At 57.8% G+C, this 17,436-nt stretch overlaps 1 protein-coding gene across 1 annotated transcript in view; it reads left to right on the forward strand.

Annotated features, from left to right (window-relative positions):
- Positions 1–3,718: 3,718 nt before the first annotated feature.
- Positions 3,719–17,436, forward strand: part of TAF4 (TATA-box binding protein associated factor 4) — a 68,796-nt gene continuing 55,078 nt past the window's right edge. Inside the window, exon 1 of the mRNA XM_048222327.2 lies at positions 3,719–5,098. Coding sequence (XP_048078284.1) covers positions 3,766–5,098 — 1,333 coding nt within the window. The 5' untranslated portion in view covers positions 3,719–3,765. The remainder of the gene's footprint in view (positions 5,099–17,436) is intronic.

The following is a 17,436-nucleotide window of genomic DNA, read 5'->3' on the forward strand; positions in this document are numbered from 1 at the left end:
AGTCTCAGGCTACTGTTCCGGGGCAAAGGGGCAGATCAAGCTGATGACTGCCTTCTGATTTATCTGGAAGGTCCTCTCTCCATAAGTGGACAAACTGGTCATATGTTGTATTGGGTCAAACTCTCCCCCTAAAATTCACATCCACCCAGAACCTCAGCATGTGACATTATTCAGAAATGGGGTCTTTGCACGTGTAGTTAAGTGTGTTGAGATGAAACTTTTTTAAAAAAGATTTTATTAGGGACGCCTGAGTCAGTTAAGTGTCTGCCTTCGGCTCAGGTCATGATCCTGGGATCAAGCCCCACATTGGGCTCCCTGCTCAGCAGAGAGCCTGCTTCTCTCTTTCCCTCGGCTGTTCCCCCTGCTTGTGTGCTAGTGCACTCTCTCTCTTTCTGTCTCTATCAAATAAATAAAATCTTAAAAAAAAAGAATTTATTTATTTGAGAGGTTGGGGGAGAGCGAGTGAGCACAAGAGCAGGGGGAGGGAGAAGCAGATTCCCCGCTGAGCAGGGAGCCTGACGTGGGGCTCAATTCCAGGACGCCAAGATCATGACCTGAGCTGAAGGTAGATGCTTAACTGAGCCACCCAGGCACCCCCTCCCCCCCTTTTTAAAGATGAAACCATTTTGAATTTAGGGTGGGCCCTAAATCCAATGACTAGCGTCCTCAAAAGATGAATGGTGCAGAGACACAGAGAAGCCATGTGACCACGGAGGCACAAATCGGAGGGATGTGGTGCAAGCAGGATGCCTGGGGCCACCAGAATGGGAAGGGGCAGGAAGGACCCTGTTCATATCTTGATTTTGGACTCGTGGCTTCTCCAGCTGAGAGAATACATTTCTGTTGCTTCTAAGGTGCTCCTCATGATAATGTTGACGGCCTGAAGAAATGAATGCGCATGCACCTACAGATCAGCTCCTTGTTCCTGAGTTTGACCCTGGGGATGTGGGTCCATTCTTGATGATGCTGCGGAGCACTGTCGGCTCAGGTGGGGAAGTCACCTGTCAGACAGGACTCTGGCACCAGACCCGGGCCACCAACTGCCCGCTCACTGAAGGTCTTTTTTAAAAATGTTTTATCACGTAGTGCTCCAGGTGGACAACAAAAGCATAGGTAATACAACGCACACTGTGTGTCTTTCACACAGCCCGAGCAACACTGAAATTGTGGTCTTGGTTACGTTTATTTTCATATTTAAGAGTGTGTCTGGGGGCGCCTGGGTGGCTCAGTCGTTAAGTGTCTGCCTTCAGCTCAGGGCGTGGTTCCGGCGTTCTGGGATCGAGCCCCATATCAGGCTCCTCTGCTAGGAGCCTGCTTCTTCCTCTCCCACTCCCCCTCCTTGTGTTCCCTCTCTCCCTGGCTGTCTGTCAAGTGAATAAATAAAATCTTAAAAAAAAAAAAAGTGTGTCTGATGCTTTCCCTGTTTTAGTGAAAAGACAATATACTGTTTAATACACTGAAAAGGCCCCCGTGGCTGCCGGCCTGGGGAGCTGCCTTTCCTTCCACCCATGGTCTTGCACGTTTGTGGCATGGCAGGTGGCAAGGCTACAGTTTTGGGTTCTGCCATTCTCACAGCAAATGTCTTCCCATGTTGAAACATGGTCTTTATACTTACACTCATTTTCATCGTCCCTTTTTCTTTATGCGGGGTGGGAGATCTCTTTCAAGCTGCAGAAGTCGTAACTTCTTGTGGCAACAAGTAAAACCATACAAATATTCCAAGAAAATGCCCCAGGTCCTCAAGGTGAGCAAGGGGCACAGGTTAGGAGCCTGTCCCTCCCTCCTTTAGGAAGAGGGGAGGAGCCCCATGACTTCCTTGCCCCTGTTCACTCTCAAGGTGGGCAGGGCTCTGGGGAGCACCAGAAGCAGCAGAGTGGTCTCATCCTCTTCTGCCGCTCCCTTCTTTCCTGGGGGGTGGGGATGGGGGTGCAGACCTAACTTCCCACACTTCTTGTTGAGGACAGTGCCCTGCAGCACGCTGGGAGTGATGTCAGCGCCAATGTGGGAAGCAGGCCTGGTGCAGAGAGGAATGAATGGTGGTGGCATGCACCCAAGGGTGCAGGCTGAATGGGGGGGGGGGACAAACTGGGTTGGAGGGGTCCTGGCAGGCCCTCAGGGAACTCAGGAAGCCATCACTGTGTGGACAAGTCGGAATGCCCTCAGATAGCACTGCCAACCTTCCTTTAGGGAAGCTGTCGGTAATGTGGCAGGGGCGACCTGACGGTGGGGATCCCCCCGCCCCGCAGTCACACCGGCTCTTGAGGGTGCACGGGAACAGAATCTGCGTTCCACTTCCTACTCGCACCACTGCTTGCTTTTCTACCCCCACTCCAATCTGAGTGCTCTGAGGGTGTAGACTACGGGTATACCACTACAGATGTCGTCACACAGTGGGCGGGCCGGGGGGTACTGGAGTCAGCCTGCCAATGCTTTTACGTGGTTTCCTTTAAAATTTTCTAATTAGCTGTCAACGTTTAAAGATTACGATTTGACACATAATTCCACGTTTCTGCTATTGTTTGAAAGCCAGCCCCCCGCCCCCACACACCGTGCGCGTGCGGCTCCTCCGCCGCGCGGAGCTCAGGTCCAGAGTCCCGGCCCGGTGTGTGAGACCCCGTCCCCGGGCGGCGCGGGCCGGCTCCCGCTGCCCGGAGGCCGCGGCTGTCCCCGAAGAACGGGACCAGGAAGCCTCCTCCAAACGTCCCGGAACACAGTCTCTGGGTAAAAGCAAACAAACGAACACCCGCACGCAGAGGACTGTACCTGAGCCAGTTCTACGGCGGAGGTGCTGGCGCACAGGGTTTTTAGGTCACGCACTTTGTCAAAGGGAGGAGAGGAAACAGGAAGAGGCCGTCCACATTGGACCGATCCCGACTCGGAACTACCCGCGCCACAGGCGCTGATTTATGGACACTCGTGTGCGGGGACAGTGCCGCCCGAGGCCAGGCGCGGCTCCGGGGAAGCTCGAGCCGCGGCACGGGCGCGGGACCGGGATGCGCGGGGCACGGGGCGCACCGCCTCGCTCGGCAGCCGCGCACCGACGCCGCGAGGCCCGTCCTCAGCTAGGCCCGGCCCGCCCGCAACCCTGCCGCCGACGCCAGGCCGCCAGCCCTACTTCGCCCTCCCCCGGCCTCGGCCCGGCGAAGGCGGCGGCGGCGGCGCGGAGGGGCCTCGGGAGCACGGCCTCCCTCCCTCGCCCGCCCGGCGCCCCCGTCAGCTCTGGCCGCAGCCATTTTGGAGCGAGTGCAGACAAAGAGAGAGTCACCGCCGTTGCCCCCAGCAGGCACAGGCCACGGGCTCCGCCCGCCGCGCCCTGCCGGTCTTCCGCCAGGAGCCCAGGCCTGCCCGGCCGCCCGCACACCCTCAGCCTGCCGGCCCGGGGCTGCCTGCTCGCCCACCGCACCCAATCCACCCGCCCGCGCCCCGGCCTCTGCCGCTCGTAGCCATTGGCCGCACCTTTTAAGCGCGCGCCGCGGCCAATGGCGAGGCGCCGGGCCGCCGGGCGGGGGGCGCCGCGGCCAATGGTGGCGCGCCGGGCGGCGGGCGGGGGCGGGCGCGCCGCCGCGCCTGCGCACCACACCGCCGCCGCCCTCCCCCCCCCCACGCCGGCCGCCCCCCGCCCGCCCGGCCGCCGCCCCCGCCCCGCAGGCGCGCGCCGCCCCCCGCCCGCGCCCGCCCGCCCGCTCGCCCGCCCGCCCGCCCGCGCGGAGCCTCCTCCCCGCCCAGCGCCGGCGAGCGGCGGCGGCGGCGGGCCGAGGAGGAAAGATGGCGGCGGGCTCGGATCTGCTGGACGAGGTCTTCTTCAACAGCGAGGTGGACGAGAAAGTGGTGAGCGACCTGGTGGGCTCGCTCGAGTCGCAGCTGGCGGCCAGCGCGGCCCACCACCACCACCTCGCGCCCCGCGCGCCCGAGGCGCGGGCCGCGGCCGCCGGCGCGCTCGGGAACCATGTCGGAGCCGGAGCGGCCGTGCCGGCCGAGGGCGCGCCCGCAGCGGCGCCGGAGCCGCCCCCCGCAGGTAGAGCGCGGCGCGGCCTGAGCGCGGGCGGGCGCCGGCCGGGCCCGCGTCCTCACCGCGCCGCCCCGTTTGTCCCCGCAGGGCCCGCCGCGAAGCTGAGCGCACTCGAGGCCGGCGCGGGCGCGGGGGCCGGGCCAGGGACCGGGGCCTGCGCGCCGGGGGCCGCGGCCGCGCCCGCCGCCCAGCCCGCCGCCCGCAACGGCCCGCCCGGCGGCCCCGGCGCCGCGCAAACTTTGAATGGGAGCGCCGCGCTGGGGACCTCGCTCCGCGCCGCCGCCGCACCTGCTGTCAGCCTGCTCCACAACGGGCCCGCGCCCGCGCCGCCGCCCAAGCCTGCCGCCGCCGCCGCCACTGTCATCCAGACGCCGCCCTTCCTCGGCGCCCCCGCCGCGCCCGCGCCCCGCGCCCCCTCGCCGCCCGCGCCCCCCGCGCCCGCCGCGCCCCCCGCGCCCCCAGCCGCTGCCGCCGCCCCGCCGCCACCGCCGCCGCCCGCCGCCGCCAGCCTGGCCCGGCCGCCCGGCCCCCCGGCCGGAGCCCCGGCGGCCGCGCAGAACGGGGGCAGCGCCGCGCCCGCGCCCGCTCTCGCGCCCGCCCCGGCCCTCGCGCCCGCCCCGGCCCCCGCGCCCGCCCCGGCCCCGGCCCCCGCGCCCGCCCCAGCCCCCGCACCCGCGCCCGCCCCGCCGCCCGCCGCCAACAGTCAGCCCGGGCCCGCCGCCGCCGCCGCGCCCGCGCAGGTGGCCAAGGCCGATTCGCCCAAGACGGCGGTGCAGCCGGCGCCCGCGCCGCCGCAGGCCCTGGCGGCCAGTTGCCCGGCCGGCGCGGGGGCCGGCATGATCCTCGGGCCAACTATGCAAGGGGCGCTGCCCGCCGCCGCCGCCACTGGACTGCCGCCGCCGCCGGCCCCCGGCACCCCCACCGGTCTGCCCAAGGGCTCGGCCAGTGCAGGGCCCCAGAGCCTGCCCAGGACGCCCTCGGCCACCACCGGCGGGATCCGGGCCACGCTGACGCCCACGGTCCTCGCCCCTCGCCTGCCGCAGCCGCCTCAGAACCCGACCAACATCCAGAACTTCCAGCTGCCCCCAGGTGAGTGGCCGCGTCGGGCGGGCCTGGCCGCCCCCGCCGAGAGTCCAGGAAGTTGTGGGGCTGGCAGGGCGCTGAGGTCACGGGTCTTGCGCGGGCCTGCAGCAAAGGAGCCAGGGCGCTCCCCTGCCGGTGCGGGAGAGCTCCCCTCCGTGTGGGAGAGTGTGTGTGTGTGAGTGTGTGTGCGTGTGCGCACGCCCGGGGGTGCTGTGGCAGCAGGGGTCCGTTTCCTTGGGCAGCACTTGGCTTCAACTCGTTCTTTGCATTGCAAAGTTTCTGGGCTCCCACAGTGGAGCAGCTCCTTTCCTGGCTATGTGTGCCCCTGCCCGCTCCTCCCCTCCCCCGCCCCCTTCCCCTCCCCCTGCGGTGGAGAGCCCTGGCAGCAGGCCTCCAAGGGAACTGCTTGCTAGGTTATATAGCCTGGGTCCATGCTTTCCTGCATTTGGTGCTCCGCCTTCTGGTTTTTGGGACCAGTTGTGTTATGGCCTGTGTCCTCACTGAACTCTGCTGCTCTTCTGTTATCCTGGGCTGTGATGGAGGGCTAGGCACCCCCCCCCCCCCCACTGGTGAGGTCAGGCAGAGTAGTGACACTCCTTCCTTGTGGCTGGGCAAGTCGGCATGGAAAGCTTCCGCTTCCCTGCTAACACCAGGATGGCAGAGATCCCAGGTGAGCCCTGGAGGGATCCTTGGGCACACACCCTTCCTGGTCCACGTCCTTGCGTCCGCACTGTGCTGTGCACTTCCTGCGGCCCCTGTGGTGTGCAGCACAGCGTTCTGGATAAAGGGTGCTCAGTGGCTTTGCGTAGTACACCGTCCAGTGAAATCAGTGGGTCTCTCGGAGCTAGAGACGACGCCAGGTGACAAGGAGCTGTGGGGTCCACAGCCTGCTCATGTTCTCGGTCTCCTGTGTCACCTGGGCAGTTGGTCAGGGTTCTTCAGGTCTGACGGCAGAAGGCCCCCCACAGCATCCCGGGTCACGCTGCTTTGTTTTGGGATTCCCAAGCAGAGAGAAACTTGAGCAGTCGAGGTGCCCTGTGTTCTCCTGCATCCTCTCCACGTCGCCTGCTTGGACCGCCGGTGCTGGGCTTCTGGAGAGCTCCTCCCTTGCTGTAGAGTAGCATGCGCTGGTGAAGCGGCCGCCGCGGTGGCAGGAGTAGTAGAAACAGCACCTCCCGTGGCCCCGCGTGCGTTCCGAAAAGAGCCGTTGGTCACCTTGACAGAATTTCAGCATCTTAAGGAGAGGTTTCGAGGGCCCGGACTGGTGGCAAGGCTTGCCAGGGGTGTTTTGATCCGGGCAGGGGTGGGGAAAGCTGACAGCCCCAGCCGGCATTCTGGGGGTGCTAGTGGGGGTTGCCGCGCTCTGAGGGAAAAAGGTGACGTCAGACAAGTTGCTGGAGAGGTGCTGAGATGCCCCCTTACCACACATTTGGTTCTTTTTGAGGTTGTAGTGGTGTTTTATTGAAGGTTCTGTTTTGTTCCTTGTGTGTATTTTGCTCGTTCAGTGGAGAATATGGCTGATCTGTAGTAACCTTTGAAAAAGAGAACCCGTGGTTGTAGTATGTTATGCAAAACGTCAGAGTAGTCTTTACCTGTCTGCAGAATGGTCTTTCCAGCGGTCCCGCGCAGTTCAGCGCTTGCCTCACTCAGAGCGGAGACACCCCCCCCCCCACCGTGATGTACTTTTGTTATTTAAAATTGGTGTGAGCTCCTCAGTAGTTGGTGAGACAGGGGCTTGGCCTGGCTGGGCCTGGCTTGCAGGGCCAGTGTGGTGCCTGTAGGGGGGGCGGTTTGGGGTTGGTTGGATCCCCTGGGTCTGACCTTTGTGCAGGTGAAGCCCCCTCCTTATTTCTGCTGGGGGGAGGAAGCCGTGGTTGGAAAGGGACATCTCTGCCGTCTTTGTCATGGGTGACCCTGGACTCACTTTTGTCTTCTGTTCTGATGGCATCATTAGAGATGTCTTTGTGTGGCAAGTAGACGACTCCTTGAAAAAAAGCTGTAACCTTGCTGACCCTTTGCAAGAGTTGTCACGAGTGTTTGTGTTAAGTCCCCTGTATTTAAGAGCAGAGAGCAGCCCATGTTGACATTTGGGTGACAGATGTCCTCTAGATCAGAAAAGATTTATATCCATCTCTTCATTGTTCCCCACCCCCCAACCTCCACTGATTGGGAACTCTAATTAGTTACATCACCTCATTTTTATAACAGCAGAAGCAAAAAAAAGTAAAAAGTACTACCCCGAGACAAAGTTTTCTCTTTTAGATAGTATAATTCTGTAAACCAAAAAGACAGATTATGAGTATTCTAGTTCTTTTTTTTTTTTTTTTAAAGATTTTATTTATTTATTTGACAGAGACAGCCAGCGAGAGAGGGAACACAAGCAGGGGGAGTGGGAGAGGAAGAAGCAGGCTCATAGCGGAGAAGCTTGATATGGGGCTCGATCCCACAACGCCGGGATCACGCCCTGAGCCGAAGGCAGACGCTTAACTGCTGTGCCACCCAGGCGCCCTTGAGAATTCTAGTTCTAAAATTGATCAGGAAATATTAAATTCTCCTACTTGATGTTTCCTCTTCGTTGAAATCTCTCATCATAAAAACATATAAAGAGGAGGTGGAAGTGACTTATAAAAAAACTGTGCTTGGCTGATAGCTCATTCTCATTACAACTCAGAGATGCACACACTTGGGAAGGGGTTAGGGGCAGGCAGGGGGTTCAAGCTGAGCTCCCGGACCGCTGGCAGTTTGAGTGGGTGTGAAGGAGGCTGGCCCCTTGATACTACCCCTTCCCGCAAGTAGCAGCTCCAGGTGGGGAGAGGACGGATGGAGGTCTCACCAGGGCCTGACGCTCCATTCTCACTGCACACTGCGAGCCTATGTGGACTTTGGTTTTAACAAATTCCATCTTGGTATTCGTTGTCAGGACAGTTTTGTAAAGAAGCGTTTATGTTACTGTAATTAATTTGCTTGTTTGAAAGTACCAGAGTTTAAATTTTATCCACTGTGGTAATGGCAAGAACGGAGAAGAGATTTTTGCTGCAAAGGCATTGTCCCAAGAACTCTGGAAAGCACTAGCTTCGTACAGCTTAGAAGTCATAACATCGAAGTAATATTATGATTATAGTAGAACGAAGAAAAAAGTGATATGACACCAAAATTAACGTGTGCGTAAATGGTTTTAAAAGCTCTTTTCAGACAGATGCTACGTTACAGATGCTCATTTCTGAAGGTGATCCTTGGGCCTGCCAGGTTAGCATCTTCTGCAGCATACATCAGTTTGTCCTGCTTTTGCAGAGAATGCTCTCCTGTTGCTCTGAGATTTGGCCAGAGTGTAGGTTCTCATTCTAGGATGGAGCACCGTGCCGTCACCGTCGATGCCTTGGCCTGGGAACACGGGCTTGCTCCTTACTTAAGATGAATACTCTCGATGTTAATATTCCTGCTTGTAAGGACGGGGGGCTAGGGCATTGGTTCCCACCCATGATGAGTGCAGGTATTTGTTGGTGGGGAAAGGAAGAGCCCAGTGGTGGCTGGCTCTGCTGTGTGGGCTGGGTTAGGTTCCAGGAGGGCTGACCTCGAGCCGGATGGTAGAAGGTGGAGAGCCCAGCACTGAAGTTACGGGCCGGCTTTGCCAGCCCGTGCTGTGGTATGAGGGATGTGTTTGGAAGTTTAGATTTTGTTACTTGACGGCACTCTGGCCTTCTTCTCTCGGAGCCTCGGTTGCCCAGCTAGAAAGCAGGGTTGACCATTCGGTGAAGTACTGTGGGACTGACGGGGATGAACAGGACACACCGCTGTCTCGTTGTTAGTACTCATACACTGTCCCAGTTACCTTACGTTTTTCTCTGGTTTTCGAGCATCATGTTGCTATAGATGCAGTGAAGTCTAAAGACCGCTTTCTTCTCATCAGAACTGTACCAACCTTGGACATGTTCTCGGTCACCGGGGAGTCTGGTGCGGTGGCTGACTCTGGTTGTGTGAGAAAGTTGCCGAGGTTGTCACAGGTGGGTCGTAGACAGTGGGTCATGTCCCGCAGCCGTGGGGGCAGCAGGGGCAGCTGCCTGCAGTGGGAGTGGGCCTGCGCACGGGGCTCGCTTTAGCCCAAAGGCCTTCGAGTTTTCCTTATGATATACTTGGCTAACAGTGACATTTGTGAAGAAAAAAGAAAAATGACTGTTTGGCGTCCATACACAGCTGGCACTGGACAACTGTGCTTAGCGTAGGACAGGGGTAGCTTCCCTGAGCGTTTATTTTGCACTGCTGGCTTGGAGGGGAGGCCCTTGGTGGGGGGGGGGGGAGCAGGAGACCATTCTCCCTTCCCCTCTGTCTGGGCTTTGTCTGTGACCGCCCCTTGTTTTGAGGGTGGACAAAACCAGCTTGGTGACTGGGGGTGGGATGGCGTTTCAGGCATATGTGGGTGTCTCTTGGAGCTGGACATTCTTTCGGCAGTAACCAGGAAAGGGGTCCTCAGTCCCTTAGACCCTCCTGGGGTTTCTGCTCTCTCTTGCTGCCTTCCGTACTTGAGGGCGGTGCGTGCTGTGCGCCTGTGGCAGAATTTCTGCAGTTGGAGAAGTTGAGGACTTTCCAGGTCGTTTGTGTTTGCCACGTGAGTGGTAGATCTGTACTTGTTAGGGCCCCATAGGGAAGTGTGTAGGAAAGTGGTCTCTTTCTACCTGGGCGGTTGATGAGCATGAGCCCGAGGGGCCAAAGAGCCTGGCCTCCGGGATTGTTCTGTTGCCTTGGGCCTTGGTGGTTGAGTGCCCGGGCTCTCAGTTGTGCTGCGGAGGTTGCCCTTAAGCCCCTGTTCCGAGTTGCTGACAGGTGGGCACCGGGTCCCCTCTGTGTTTGTGCAGCACGGGACTGACCGAGTTCAGACCCTGCCCTAGAAATGAAGCAGCTGGGTGGGACAGAGCAGGGGCGCACATGTGTCTGTTTCCTTGAAATGAAAATAAAGGTAGTTCCTGGTATGCTTCTAAAGTCCGTGTCAGCATATAAATGTGAGCTTTCCTCATCTTTAATGATACATTGGAAGAAAGCTTCTTTATAAATAGCTAGTCATGTGTGAGTTGATCGAGACATAATTAACAAGTGTTTTTGAAAATCTTGAAGCAGTGATTTAAAAGGACTCTGGAGAAACTTGCCTTAGGTTTGGGGAATTTGCAAAGTTCTCGAAAGCACTTTTCCTTTTCCTCATGTTGACAATAAGCAGGAGTCTCAGGTTTTCTTGATTGTCCTGGGAAACAGTTACTGTTTAGGGCTCTCATCTTGGGAGACTTCTTAGGCTGGAGGTCGGCAGCCTTTTATTTAATCAGGCCTGTGAAAGTAAGCCACGTGAAGGAGCCTCTGTCCTGGGTGCTGCACACCGCGGGTGAGGGACCCTCGTTTCCAGCTGGGCCTGAGGTTGCTGTGGCGTGGGGGCATGGTGGACTGTCAGCACGTGGACTTCGGGGCTGTACGTCTACAGTCCACGCTGCTTAACCGCTGTGTAATGGATCCAGGTCTGTGGAGTTGTGTTTGAGGACTGGGAACTTTGTATTTCTGCGGTAGGGCCATGGACACTTTCAATGACAATTTGTGGTTCTTTCATATCCTTAATATCTATGCTAAGGGATTAAAACCTTCAGAACACAGAGATATAAACATTGTCCACAATTTGTGCCCCCCTCCAATTTGAAAAGTGCTTGGACACTCCCTCCTTGTCTGGCTTTCTTCTGTGGCCACGTGCTTGCTGGCACCCCCTGTGTGTTGAGTGGATGGAGGCCCTCCCAGTGTGGGTGTCCGAGCCAGGTGTAGATGGGGGCTGGAGGCTCAGAGGGCCCTTCTGCTGGCCTTCGAAGAGGAGTCGGGCTTTCTTCCTTTTTCCGTGAAGTTGGAGTCTAATGGGACCTTTCTGCCTTTTCCACGTAGCCGTGGGCGGGGTGGGTGGGGGGAGGATGCTTGTGCTTCTTTGGCTACTAACCTCCTGAGGAGGGTGTGACCAGGTAACGTGGGACCTCCCCCCTGACGTTGGGGAACTCACATCCCAGAGGGCATATTTCAAAATGTTTTCCAGCTCCAGAGGTTGGGGAAATCCTAAAACAGTTCTTTATGACCGTAGTGAATTGGATGTCAGGTTTTAGAACTGAGGAGCAAGCAGTAAGAAGGTTCTGTAGGTCTGCAGTGACTTGTTGAGGGCAGTTAGTGGTCTGAGTGGATGGAGTGGACAGAGCGGGACACTAGGAGCCAGGACAGCTAAGCCCTCCTCCTCAGTGCTGTGCTCGGCCTGCCAGAGTGGCAGGTGGTCAGAGTGGCAGGTGTTGGCCTGGACACTCACACAGGGCACAGAAAGGCCTTGTGGGGTCAGCCGATGGGACCCAGAGCTTCGTTTGGGGAAGGAGGGAGGTGCTGGGGCGTGGGGTGGCCATACTGTGTGGACGGTCTTGTGTTACCATCAGGGCTGAAAGGGGAAGGAAGGCAGCTTTTCCACTCTTAACCTTTGTGCTGAAGTGCGTGGGGCCAGTGCGCAAGGAGAGCTTTCCAGGGATTGTCATTCCTTTCACACCGGAGCTTTGTCTGGGTTGTTTTTAATATAATCCATATCCGGATTTACGTAGACAGACACCGTGGGTTAGTGAACACAGCAGGTCACGGGCCGGGCCTGTGTGGCGTCGAGTTTGATCTTGCAGGAGCGCCGAGCAGTGGCAGCGTCGCCCGCACCCCCGCATCGGGGAGAGAAGAGGAAAGCGCTCTTGATCGATGTTTTAGTGGAACTGCAGAGTGTTATGAAATTATTAGTCACTTGAAAGTGACTTTTCCCACCTTTTTCCTTTTGATTTAAAATTAGTTGTATTCATTATGGGAAGTTTGGGAAGAAAAGAAAACCGTGAAGAAGGAAATAAAGTCACACATAAGCTCTCATTGCGCAGCTGGGCGCAGTCGAGCGCACGTCCTTTCAGCTTGTGTTTGGTGCAGAGGGACTTCCGACTTGTACGAACTCGGATCATCGTGGTCCTGCCTGTGTTGCGAGTGCCCTGCCCCTGGTGGTCTTTGAAGCGCCCCTCTTCGTCCTGCTCCCCACCATCTCAGGCCGAGGCTTCCCCGCAGGCCCCTGTGCTGGGCTGCTGGGACTTGTGTCCCCCTTGTCTGTTGTAAATGACCCTCAGGTGAGTGTCTTTGTGCACAGCTCTGCGTGCGTCTGGTGGGTTGAGCATTTCAAGTCTTTGATACAAATTGCCTTCTTGAGGCCTCAACCATTTATGCTTTTAAAATCATGGTTTTTAGAACCATGGCCAAAATAGGACTTTTTAGAAACCGATACCATTCTAAAGGTTTCCTCGGAAGGCTGTATCTGGTTTTAAGGTGTATTTCTTCGACTAAGTGAGGTTAAACCTTTCTCCACGGATGTTGATCGAGACTGTGGCCCGTTTGTTCTAGGACGTGCACTGAGCCAGTGAGCAAGGTGGATGTGGATGCTGGGCTCCAGCCCCGGGGGTCCCAAGGCCGACAGAGCCCCTGCTCTTGGGGTACTTGAGTTGGGGTGGGAGAAGGCAGTCAGCAAGCAAAGTGTGAGCACGTTTTGTCATCATGGTGAGTGTCATGAAGGAGTGAACAGCGCACAGAGGCTGAGCGAGCGAGGATACTGCTGGCTGGGCCGGATGCCTTGCTGAGCAGTTGGCACTGGAGCCGAGACCCGGACACCTGGACGATGAGAAGGGGGCTTGTGTGCACAGCTGGGACCCAGGTTCCAGGCAGAGGAGACAGCAGGTGCGCAGGCCTGAGCTGGAGGGGCCCTGGGACATGGGCGGAGCCCGGTCTCAGAGCCCTTGTACCCTGGTGTGACGGTTGACTTTCAGGTGTGGTGGGAAGCCGCTGGGGGTTTAGGCAGGGCACCAGTAGATCTGAATTGTGTTTTGAGATCAGTTTGTATTTGTGGCCCATGGAATGCAGGGGCTGATGGTCAGGAGCAGGGTGGGCAACAGGGTGTGGAGGTGGGGAACGGAGATATCCGAGGCAGGGGGAGGACAGGGCATCCCGGGGTGACCGAGAACGGGTATTGCAGTGAGGAAAGAGCTGGGTGGGGGACCACGTGCCTGTCTGGAACGTGAAGTCTTTGATGCCATCTCTGAGCAAGTGTCCAAGGTAGTGGAGTATGGGTGGGGCGGGGCGGGGGGGGGGGCGGGAGGCCGCAAGGGGTCCGAATTTGGGAGTCACATGGCATATGATGGACGTTTTGGCCATGAGAGCGAGGTTCCCACTCTGCCTAGCAGAGCAGTAAGGCTGCTGCCCAGGGCGACTCTCTTCAGAGGAGGGGAGAAGGGAGGAGGGGCGGTGGCAGAGAGCAGGCCTCCCACTGCCTGAGGTGGACGTGGGGCAGAGGCTCAGAAAGAAGGGGCGACCCTGAGCGCTGCCAGCCCCCCGGGAAGCGGACACGGGCAGTTGTGGTTTCAAGAGCTTTTTCTAAGGGAGGAGCGTGTGTCATTAGGCAGCAAGTATCTCCTGGCTTCTCGGCTTTTTTATGTGTGGAGATGGCTTGGGTTGGGCATCCTGCCGTCCGTCTGACGTGGTGTTTGAGTTGACAGCACGGTGGTTTCGCCGCTGCGTGCTGTGCACTGGGCTCCTTACCGTGTGCTGATGGACAGACTCGTATGTCTGAGGCTCCTAGAGCCAGGTGGTCCCGATGGAGACACCGAGACCCGTGGAGGTGAGCAGCTTTTCCAAGATCCCTCAGCCCTTTCACTGAGAGGGGCGGGAGCCCTGGGGCGCCTGTGCTCCTTCCCGCTGCATTTCCTGCCCTTGTGCCTCGTCGAGGCCTCGCACACGCAGGGACGGGGCTGTGTCGTGAGAAGGTCCACAGAGGGGGGGTGTTCCGAGCACATGGCGAGACCCTGGAGCTGCCGCCTGTATGCCGTCTGTTATGGAGACCCCCGGGGGGTAGGAGCATGGGGAGGTGTGCAGCGGGTGCTGGGCTCCTTGGACCAGCAGGGACTTGTGCTACCGAGTGGCTCTCATGGGCTCTCCTTTCCACAGGCTGCAGGCACTGGGGTTGGGGCGGTCCTGATGGCTGGCAGGGGTAAGTGATGAGGATTGTCCCCTGGTCTTGAGGGGTGAGTCCCTTTCTCCCGACTGCAGAGCTGCTGGGTCCTTCAGTCTGTACCTGGGAGGCTGTCTGGTTAGTCCTGCTCATGGCCTCGAAGGCCAGGGTGATGCTTTGTGAGTTCACTTAGTCAGCGAGCAGACATTAATTGAGCACCAAGTTCGAATCAGACTTGTGCTGGAGTAGGGCAGTCCCCGTCCTCAGGAATTGCTTTCTGAGGGGGTGAGCCACAGATCAGTTTGCAAGGGGAGGAGATGGGATAAATGTAGCATCATTTCTGAAATGGAATATCATTAGCCCCCCCCTTTCCTGCTGTAATTACTCAAAATAGGCCTTTTGTCTGTTCTAGTCTGTTTTGGACACTCCAGAGTTTTCTCTGCTGCTTTGGACTGATTAGATAGCCAGTCAGGGTTGGTGCCACTTCGTTATGTATTTAACAGTTGAGAAACTTTGTTCAGAGTGTCTCCCAAAGCTCTATAGAGTGACAGAATAAAGACAGCCTGTAGTTGGGCCGCAGGAGCCCAGAACTGGAGCTCACGGGGAGCCTTGCGGGTCCAGGCAAGGGTCCCGACTGCTCTGGGCCTGGTGCTCAGGGGCCAACCCTGGCTTTCATTTCATGCTGGGAGGTTTGAACACCACTCACTGGGCACTCTCTGGGGTCTTGATCCTGGAACTAATGGTAGAGGCTGTCCCCCTCCAGCGTTGGGGGCTTCATAGTCCAGACACACCTCCGTGTGGGTCTCTGACCGTGCTCAGGGACACGGTTGGCTTGGTGACCGTGGGGGCTGCTGGCAGTGCCCTGGAGCAGGTGGGGCTGCTGACCTCAAGAAGATTGTTGTGCCCCCAAGTGGGACGGCCACTGGCCTGGCCTTCATGAGGCTGCCGGTCCCAGTCTCTCGGAGACACGGTCATGAGTGGCTGTGCTGCATGTGACAGCGTGCCATGGCGTGCAGAAGCGCACTCTGTGCTTGGCGTTCGCATGCCAGATGGCAGAGGTGTGCCGTGCACAGAAAGTGGGTTGGGGATGGTGCGTGCTGCGAGTCCGTGTCTATGGCTCTGAAAGGGTGCACACTGTTCAAGTCTGTGTGTCGTGGGCACACGTGTGTCCCAAGTGTGGGAGGTCACCAGAGGGTGCAGTCCGACTCCCTGGAGGTAGCTGCTTCTGGGGTGGTGGGATCGGCCTGGGGAATGGGACCTTTACTTTTCTCTGTAATATTTTATTTTTCTTAAAGAGTCCTGAAGCTATTATAATTTTTAACAATCGTTTGTTCTGGGGGGTAGACTCCTAGAGTGTTTCCTCTTGAAATTGTGTGTATTTTATTTAGAACTTTTCAAGCAGCTCCAGGATGTCCTCCGTAGAAGCCCAGAGCAATGTCATGAGCAGGTGCCAAGTGGGGCTACAGGCGTGGGAGGGTGTGGTCTCGGTACCTTGGGTGCCCCTGTCCCCACAGTGTCGCACTGCGTGTTAGCTGAGTCCCCGCGGCTTGGGCTGCTCCGCATAAGGCTGTCCACAGGACTGACGGTGGCCTGACCGCGGGGCGCTTCCAGCCTCACCACCTGCCTCCGCACACACCCGCTTGCTTCCTCGGTGGGCCGCACTTCACAGCTGCTCTTCCCGTTGCTAGGACATTAGTTTCTGGGTACTTCTGCTCATCATTTGGGCCCAAGCTCCAGCATTATGGCCCCCACAGCAGAGCAAGGTGCTTCCTCAGGACTGGTGTGGGTCCCGCTGAGGCCTGTCTCCTTAGGTCCTGGTAGTGGGGCAGGTGGTTCTGAGGCCATCCAGGTGGGGCTTCCTGCGGGTTTACCTGTCAGTCTCCACCACGGTCTTGCCGGTGGAGCAGGAGCACCTGAGGGCAGAGAGCACGGCTTTGCCGCGTTCATTCGTGAACCTCAGCGTCAGCGTGGCGTTCGCGTGGCGGGGATGCCTGTGGCGTGAGTCAGGGAGTCTTCTGGAGGCGTGTGTGGTCTGTCCACCTGGTAGGCAGGCCATGACTTTGAAAGGCCATTAATTCAGGTGGAAGACTAGTGGGGAACAGGACACGTTTTTGGATTTTAGATGCATAGAACTGAGTTAGTCACAGCCTTTGCTCCCTGCATGGGCTGTTTTATGTGGTCATTGAAGTAGTTTAATAGGCACCTGCAGACACCACCCACAGAAGAGCTGGGACCCTGTCAGCATCTCATGTGAGCGTCCAACCCCCACCTCCCCCAGCCTGTGGCTGCCGTTGTCCTGACCCCACGGTCACCATGCCTTCACTTCTCTTTTCCTATCTGCTCATGGCCTCTTCCTAAGCATCACTAAATGTGCGTTTTATCTGAGCTTTAAGTTTGTAGAAAGGGTGCCGTGCTGTCGGTCATCTTTTGGGACCTTTGCTTTAAGTGATTCTTCCATCCTGTGCCATGTGGTATTTTGTTGCACGGAGAGACCACAGCTTCTTCATCCCCTCTTGTGTTGTTTGTGAGCTGGGCCCTCACGCTGTGCCCGGGGCTCCTGCTGTGGGAGGGTGGTCAGCTCAGGAGGTACTGGCAGCGTGTTGTCGACGGGGCACATGCAGGAGAGATGCTGAGAACGGGCTGTGTCTGTCTATGAAGACTCAAGTTCTTGGTTTAGATGTGAAGCGTAGGTTGTCCACCAAATAGCCAAGTGGGGCTTGGGAGAATTGAGATGTGAGTCTGAAATTCACAAGTGGGGTCAGGGCTGGGGATATGGGGTGGTGGTCCCTAAAAGACTGATGATATTTTAGGAGCGCCCGGCTGGCTCTGTCGTAAGGGCACGGGACTCTTGATCTCCGGGCGGTGAGTTCAAGCTCCACACTGGGTGTAGAGCTTACTTTAAAGAAGTACGGGGGCTGACGCCCATTAAGCGTCTGACTGACTCTTGGTTTCAGCTCGGGTCATGATCTCAAGGTTGTGAATCGAGCCCTGCGTCTGGCTCCGCGCTCTCTGCAGAGTCTGCTCAGCATTCTCTGTCTCCGTCTACCCTCCCCTTATCTGCATGCACGCGCACCGCACTCTCTTGCACTCTCTCTCTCTCACTTTATAAAATAAATGTCTTTAAGAAAAAAAGAGAAGAAAAGCAAAAAGACTGATGTTATTTTGAACTGTGCGGGTAGCACGCTCACCAGGCTTGGAGGAGGCGCAGTACAGCCAGGGAGAAAAGACAGGCCAGAGACCTGTTCTGGGACATTCTGACCCCTCGAGGTGGAACAGAGGAGGAGCTAGCAAAAGATGCTGAGGAGGAGAGCAGGTGACGCAAGGGGGACCTGCAGGT

The sequence above is a fragment of the Ursus arctos genome, unplaced genomic scaffold (genome assembly GCF_023065955.2).
Source record: "Ursus arctos isolate Adak ecotype North America unplaced genomic scaffold, UrsArc2.0 scaffold_16, whole genome shotgun sequence".
Lineage (NCBI taxonomy): Eukaryota > Metazoa > Chordata > Mammalia > Carnivora > Ursidae > Ursus > Ursus arctos.